The sequence below is a fragment of the Parasteatoda tepidariorum genome, chromosome 4 (genome assembly GCF_982258835.1).
Source record: "Parasteatoda tepidariorum strain Cologne lab strain chromosome 4, Ptep-v5.0, whole genome shotgun sequence".
Lineage (NCBI taxonomy): Eukaryota > Metazoa > Arthropoda > Arachnida > Araneae > Theridiidae > Parasteatoda > Parasteatoda tepidariorum.
Window position 1 is genome coordinate 83,230,172 of NC_141758.1, and position 8,098 is coordinate 83,238,269.

At 27.4% G+C, this 8,098-nt stretch overlaps 1 protein-coding gene across 1 annotated transcript; it reads right to left on the reverse strand.

The window, feature by feature from the left end:
• Positions 1-384: 384 nt before the first annotated feature.
• On the reverse strand, positions 385-8,098 carry LOC122271340 (protein CEBPZOS). Its single transcript, XM_043052284.3, has 5 exons — positions 7,973-8,098; positions 6,576-6,700; positions 4,692-4,736; positions 4,473-4,580; positions 385-477 (listed from the first exon to the last, which is right to left on the reverse strand). The coding sequence occupies exons 2-5, from the start codon at positions 6,697-6,699 to the stop codon at positions 470-472; spliced, it is 285 nt and encodes a 94-aa protein (XP_042908218.1). The 5' UTR covers position 6,700; positions 7,973-8,098; the 3' UTR covers positions 385-469.

The following is an 8,098-nucleotide window of genomic DNA, read 5'->3' on the forward strand; positions in this document are numbered from 1 at the left end:
TTTAATGAATCACTACTGTGAAAGGCAGACCTGAAAACATTAAAACTTGTTTGACTGCTAAAGGGAACAGAGAAGTTGAAAGGAGATTGTTAGAGACACTCTCAAATTTTCTCAGGTTATCTAACTAGCATAGGTGTTTCCAGATCTCAGTTCTACATTAGATTTTATTCATATTATTATTATTACTATTTTGGGGGTTACCTCCTGTTTCAATATTAATTTGCAATCCCTACTAATGTTCATAATTTTTTTTTTGTTTATGATAAGAGTTTTTAGATGGTTAGTCGACTGTAGTTGGCAGGCAGCATATTTCGCATGCCCTCAACAGGTTTCGTAATACTGAAAACAATCATGGTGAACATAATCAAATAGATAAACAACGAATTAAAAAATACTTTTTATTAAGTTATAACATATTTCTACAATAACTCCTATTTACAGCACTCTGATTAACACACAACCTAACATTTCATAAACCTGAAAAGAAAAAAAAAAAGGAAACTTAGATTTTCATTTGTAATTTTAATAAGTAAGTCAATTAATAATTAGAAAAGATTAAGACCTTATGATGCTAAACCTATGCAAAGTTAAAGTATACTCAAATTTTGCATGAACATCGAATAAGTATGAACATCAAATTTTGAAAAGCCTTTTTATTTTGCCTTTCATAACAATTTTTAAGATATTTTTCCTAAAATTAAGCAATCAAAAACAAATGATAGTTTAAATAAGAAAAAAAAAACATTGTTAAATGTACTTATTATAAAAGTCATACTATTAAAAAAAATCAGCCACTATTTTAGAGATAAAATTAAAACACAATCCCCTTAATTTCTATTTGTTAGAGCAGAACAATTAGAAAGGGCTGAAAAATTGCTCTGGCAGACTGGTTTTGAAATGTGAAGTTTTAGCTGGTCGATATCGATTTTCAATTTGAAAATGGTTTCTTTTTTTTATATCAGTATTTAATTTAGGATTTTACTATTAATATACATTTGTAATGCAAAGTTTTAGTATAAAAATTCATTTGATACAAACATTAAAAAAAAATGAATGGTAAATAAAACATTTAGAGATGACTTCTATTAATATTCGATAAATTAACTTTTAAGAGAAATATGGTAGATGTGTCTCACTAAAAGCATATACAAACTACACATTATCAATTATGAGTTACAATCTAAAAATCATATTCGTTTACAAATCAAAAAATTAAACTATAAAAAATATGATGCAGTTAAAAAAGGAAATCAGAAAATTGAGTTTGGCAATAGTTTCGAAGCTCTTTTAATAATTCCAAATATGAACCTATCAATAAAAAAAATAAAAAATCAACTGCAGTTTGCCTGCCTTCATGTTGATAAAAGCTATTATGCTATCTAGACATAAATTTCTTTGAAATAGCTTATAAAAAAAAAATTTAGATGAATAGTGTGCAAAATTATTTTCAATAATTTAGATACTTGATAGAAAATATATTTCGAGTTTCGGGATATACGTAAATCTCTAACATTTGATGCCCTGGTCAGTAAGAAAACAATCAATATGTGCTTCTATATTTATTAACAAACGTAACAATGAAAAAATAATAATTAGACTGAAAACAAAACAACAAAATATGAGAAATAGGAGTTTCAGGAAAGGCTCCTTCGGGCATGAGTGTATCGAGAACAACTAAAATAAAATATAATTTGATTGGCGACGAATTGACGACGCCAAAAAGAATTAATTCGTAACAATACTTCTTAACATAGCATGAAATAAGCAAAATGTGAGATGAACATTATGAGGCCAAAACTTTGGGCCACTCTCTTGGCTTAAGTATAGGGAGGACCATACTTTCTAAATTTGTTGCAAGGGTGTAGAAAATTCTCAGAGCATAATGTTAACCCGGAACACATTTTTCTTTCTTTTTTTTGGTTTTTAAAAACAATAGCATTTTTTTTAAAGCTGCAATAACTTTTTCAAATAATTATAAGATCATATTGTGCTTTACCTCTTTTTTTTTCAACAATCAAATGTCTCATTAAATCAAAAGGTAAATAGTAATGAATGTGAAAGAAGTTATTGGAAAAAATAATTAAGCTCAAAACTTTTATGAGCATTATAGTTGAGGACTTTGTCACAAAGCGATCAGAAAGCATTTTTGAAAGAATGAGTTCACTTGATAAGTTTTTTCACCTAGTTCTACAAGTCTGGAAGTATGAAGAAGGTTATTCAAAAGAACAAAAATTATGGAAGCAATTTCCAGATGTTAATGATCATGTTGAAAAAACTATATGCTATATATAAGAGAGTTTAATAGAAAAATAACACGTAGTTCGAAGACCAAAAACAAGAAGTATGTTCTCCAACACAGAGGTCTTGGAGCACACTCCAAACTGTTCTGAAGATGACATTAAGAAACAAACTGAAAAGTTTAATAGGTTTTCATCTTAAGAGAACATTGGACGTATTCTTACTTTCTCTTTTTGTTATAAATAAATGACTTTACGTAAAATTTGAATATTTTGAAAACAAACTTTTCATATTAACAAGAAATATTTTCCTACGCTGCATTGACAATGTTTTTTTTTTTCTTTTTACACTTTTTCATTAAAATAAAAATTTAAATAAAACATTCACTTAGAAAGTAAGAATTTGATTGAATCATTTAAAGTGAAATGGTCAAACTATATTCAGCAGGAATGTATCCTAAGTAAAAATCGTGTATTGTATTTTATTATTTTGATAAATTTGAAATCTTTTATTGTAGTTTAATTTTCTTAAAGAAATATTTAAAATAGTGATAAAAAAAAGTTATCAATAAATAAAGAATAATGACGTCATGTGAAAATTATAAATTAAATCAAATGAAAAATCAATTGCTAAACAATTTATAACCATTCAAGGATAAACTTCTCAAAAGTTGAAGAAATTTGAATTGGGACTCCATGTTGCAGATCCATGTTTATTCCATACCAAAAAAGCAGACTAAGTATAAGGGCAAGCACATTCCTTATAGTTTAAATGCCTCTAGTACCATTAACTAAACATTTCAAAAAACTTAAATTGCATGTTTTTTCTATCCAAGTTTTGTTTCTTCTTACATCTATAACAAAAAATATAAAAAAGTATGCAAGTGAGAATGTCAAGTTACTTTATTGAAATTAAGGGCTCAACCTTTTTAATAGTTTTTTTTTATGGCTGGAACAATATATAGGAGTGTAAGACCAATAAAAATATTTTTTATTCAAAAAATATGTTTTTGCTTTAATATTTTAAGATAAATATACTAGCAGTCTCCACAGACAAGCAAGTTTTACCCTTTTAAATACATAGAATATCAAGCATTTTGAGACTTAAAATATTATATTAGAAAGTCAAGACAATATAGAATTTCACATTGCTCAATTTAGATGATTAAATTTTTGGCCACATGCTTGTTTTGTTTGCTTTTAAAATGTGTTTTTATAAAACTATTTAAATTAAAATTACTGATAATTGAAAAAAAATATGTACTAAAAGCAAAATTAATGAAGAAAAGAAACTAATTCCTTGAATCATCTTACTATTTTTGACAAAGTCTACGCCTCTCCTTAGAAAGGGAAAAGGACCAAAAGAATTACTCAATTGTGGTAATTGGCCTCAAGCGAATTTAACATACCAGATGCTACTGGATACCGTTAATCTTTATTATGATGGAATGAACTTCTAAAAACTCATTTTGATCAATTTAATTGAGGGCAAGTATTGGCAAGGGCAACAAATAAAAATGAATAAATGAAAAATGGGAATTATTTTAGCTTTATTAATTGTGTTAGAGCATATCTATCACTTTTGTACATGATTTTGAAGTGTTGATCAATTAAATAAAAAACAATAAATTTAAAAAATTAGCTTAAACAATAAATTTACAAAATTAGCTTAAAAGAGCTGTTTACAAACAAAAATGCAACATAACTAAGAAAATTAGTATTTACGTTTAAATCAGACTTTACATTCACACATGTTTAATAGAACTAATGGCAATTCAAATGGAAATTTGATTGCCAATTAGTATTATTTAACTTCTTTAAATCCTAGATTTTTGGCAGTTAAAAAGCTTTTTTTTTTTAAATTAATATTTAGACGCAGGATTTGTGACTGAAAAGATTTATATCTTAAATGCAAGTACACAGACAAATAATTTATGTAAGTTTAATGCATCTAGCCCTAGATAGGGCCTGACCTCATATATTTAAAAAAAAATTACTATTTTTACAAACTTCTCCATACACAAACAAACATGTTTATATATCAAAATAATTTCGAAGGATTAACAGTATTTATTTGACAAGAATAAATAATAGTATAACATATTATTTATATTGGGACAGTTTTTATCTTTCTTAACTATATGGAAAATCACAGCAAAAATACTACAACACAGAACAAACAAGTTTCATTAAATAACAATAATTAAAATTAACAGAATATCAAATTGTACCAACCAAATAAGCTGAGATTTTCAAAGCTTTTAATTTCTCGTACACCCCATTTTTCAAGATCTTCATGTCTAATCTTTCCATCTCCATATTTTTCATTTGCTCGATAATAAACTGAAAATAGGCAAAATAAATTATATCTGATATATGAAGATTCTTAATACATTTTCGGTAAAAAGGAATAAATTTTTAAAAATGTAAAAAAAATATTCTATAAACTCTCACCATCTAGAATTCGAGGATCATAATTGAAAACCTTATACCTAAAATCTAAAAAGAAAAATGGTTTTAAAATGATTTTTACTATGTATTACAATAATAATACAAACATAAATTTTTATACACTAAAAAAAACATTATATTTATATGTATGTACATTAAAAATAATAATTAAATATATAAAAATAAATTTTATCCAGGAAAGTTATGCTTGTTATAATTTAATTTTAATAAACAAGAAAAATTTCTTTCAATTTTCAAATGGTTTTAACTTGAAAAAATCATACATAAGATAAAAATCATACACAAAGACCACTGAAATAGAAATCTGAGATATATTATTGGACCTCTTTTTTATTTATTATATTTAACCAATATTTTATTGGACTCCTTTTTGCACATATAACAATCTATTTTTGCAAGGATATTGATTTTAAAAGCTTCTGTAATGCATTTATGCCTAAGAAATGGCACTGGCTGTGCAGACTGTAAGGCCTTGTGAACTAGATAAAAAAAAAAAAAAGAGAGAGAGACTACATGCTATTGGATGTACCTTTCCAACATATCTCAAACACTTTCGATAGAGTTAACATAAAGGCCTTATGGCAGGCAGGGAAGGTGTTGAAAGCTAGATTGATTTGCATTATATCAATTTTGCATGCTTCTGACATAATATATGGTTGCATTGGCCTCCATCGCTCACCTTCTGAGTAAAAATGTAACATTGCATGATGCAGTTGATCTGTCAATGTGTGCAGGTATTGTATGACTTTTTGTTTATCATCGCACCAAGGCACCATTTCCAAACCAGCAAAACATCCTGTTCTTCGGGCATACTTTTGGCCAAAATCAGATTCGAAAAACCTTGGTTGAAGGTTTTTGTTAGCTGAAGCATACAAGAATCTGCTTTCAGCTGCGCAATTCCTCAATCAAAGGTCTTGGTTAATTGCGTTCAAACCATAATTACATCTTCCAGACAATGAAGGGTTCTCTATTTCCAACTTTTGATACACTTGCTTTTGAAAACCCAGTGAGTACTATGGTCTTCAGAATAATGGCTTCTTTTAAATATGACCAACAATAATATCTTTTTTTCAAATGGTAGAGATTTTCAAATTTCTGTGGCGGCTCAGGGTAAAGACTGCATGAACTGACTCCAGGTTTGAATCCAGGAGATGGCAGGTCAACATGAATTTTGCACGCAGCTCATGCCGACCACGATGTTGATGCAAAAATCTTCAGTGGTGGACAGATTATTGATTAGAGTCCCCTTGCAATCAAGCAACCATGGAAGGTTTTTGTGACTTTCCTCTCCATGTAACAAAAATGCAGGTGAGTTTCATTAAAAACGAAGGCAAATTTCTCCCAATAATTGGCCCAGAGTTTCCTTGTTGAAGATTGGCTTCAAAAATACAAGGCTACGAATTTGAACACTGGTAGTCATATACCCAAAAAATAGATCAGCTATAAAACAATGGTTATAAAATAAAATTTTTAATCATTCTACAGCATTTATCGTGAAGTATAAACACGTTACTTGTACTAGCGTTCTGATAAAGTTTCCCCCACATCATAAATATATATTGCTTGCTTGGTGGCTAGTGAGCACTTAATAGAAAATCTCACAAGTTTCTAAATCATTGGCCAGCATGTGCCTTTTCTAAATACATAATTTGCCATACTTTTTTTTCCTTCCTTTGGCCAAAAAAGAAAAAGGCAAACATGATTATACTTCCTCAAATTACATAATTAAAAACATTTAGTACATGATATCAATTGAATTTTAGAAAAAATAATTAACCAAATGTAAATTTTAAAAATTATGATTCAAATTTAAAATAAAAACAGACTTTTTTAAAGGTGATGACACTGTTTTCAACTTTTTATTACCTCTAGATCGAGTTAATTGATGATATAGATAGTAGCCACCCGCTAGACTTACAGCATCAATTCCAAGTCCTATAATTGCACCCCATTTCATTGTTTTCCAAAGTTTTTTATTTAGAGGCAGCATGCTGCAAGACAAATTTAATTATAAGTACCAACACAAAAATGCATCTTGATTTTCAAGTTCATCACATGAACTCAATAAACTTTAAATATTTTAGTTTAAAAAAATGGTCATTTTCTCAATTTAAAAAAAAAAAAAAAAAAAAAAAACTTTAAAAAGTTTGATAGTTTTGGTTCCATTCTAATTGAAGATATGATCTTCCAATTTTTGATCCTCTGTAATGTTTTACATTAACACTTAAAGATAACCTAACGCAGGACCTGCATTAAGGGTATTTTAAGATGCTTGTTTGTCAAGAAATATAAAGAAAAATACACAATTTGGGTGTTTTTAGTTTAAAGCAAAGTTTCAATTTTAAATTATTTATATACTTTTAAGTGGAAAAGAACTGTTTGGGCTTTAAAATTGACAAGTAACTTAATGAACCATTTCAAATTAATTAAATAAGAAGAAATTATAGCTACAAACCTACATAAGGTGACTAAGCACTACTATTTTCGAAAACCAACAGAATACTTTGAAAAAAACTTAAAAATAAAACTTTAAGAAAACTAATTTAAAACATTTTACCTAACCATGATGGCAATTATTTTTTTTTTGGCATGAATATGGCACTTATTTTTTAGCATTATGAGTTGCACTTTTTTAACTTGCTAATGAAATTGTAAGTTTCTTTAATTTTTATTTGGCTATATATTAAATACATAAATTTTAGATAGGATATCATATAATCACATTAGATATATAAATTTCAACCGTGAGAAATTGGATTATAAATTAGATACATAAATTTCAACTTAGTAATTTTTCATTACTCGCTTTAAAAATTTGTATGAATGTTTCTAATACATATAAGAGGTTGATAATTAATTATTTCAAGGAAATAAATAGTCCAGGCAAACATGCAGGGTAATTTTTTTAACTGTACACATCAGAAGATTTATTTTGAAATATTTAGTAAAAGACCGGAACCTTTTGTGAGCCAAAGGCTCATATTTGTTTATAATTACATAACCAATAATAACAAATAAGGAAAGATTTCGACATCGGACAATATGACCATAATTTCTGGCGTCAAAATACATTTTAGTTTCTAAAGTAATTTGAAACCACTGAGCAAAAACAACAGTAAAATTTGAGTTGAATTAAAATATTTAAAGCAAATCAGATTATTTCAATGTCATCTAATAAATCGCCAAATTATACAGAACTATCGAAGAATAAATACTAAGATACAGGAAAAAAAGAATTAGATAAAAAAAACAATCAAACTTACATTTGCAGTGATTTTATGAGAGCTAAATTTATAGAATTTTAAAAATAAAGTTTATGAATCATGAAATGTTTACTACCACAACTGACTCACTGTCATTGCCAGACGTAATTTATGATAAGAAACGCA

Excerpts from the sequence above, each read along its gene's own strand:
- LOC122271340 (XM_043052284.3), bottom strand. The coding sequence starts at position 6,699 with ATGCTGCCTCTAAATAAAAAACTTTGGAAAACAATGAAATGGGGTGCA. Across the intron at positions 4,737-6,575 it reads TCAATTAACTCGATCTAGAG|ATTTTAGGTATAAGGTTTTC; the intron begins GTAATAAAAAGT and ends TTTTCTTTTTAG. Across the intron at positions 4,581-4,691 it reads TGATCCTCGAATTCTAGATG|TTTATTATCGAGCAAATGAA; the intron begins GTGAGAGTTTAT and ends GCCTATTTTCAG.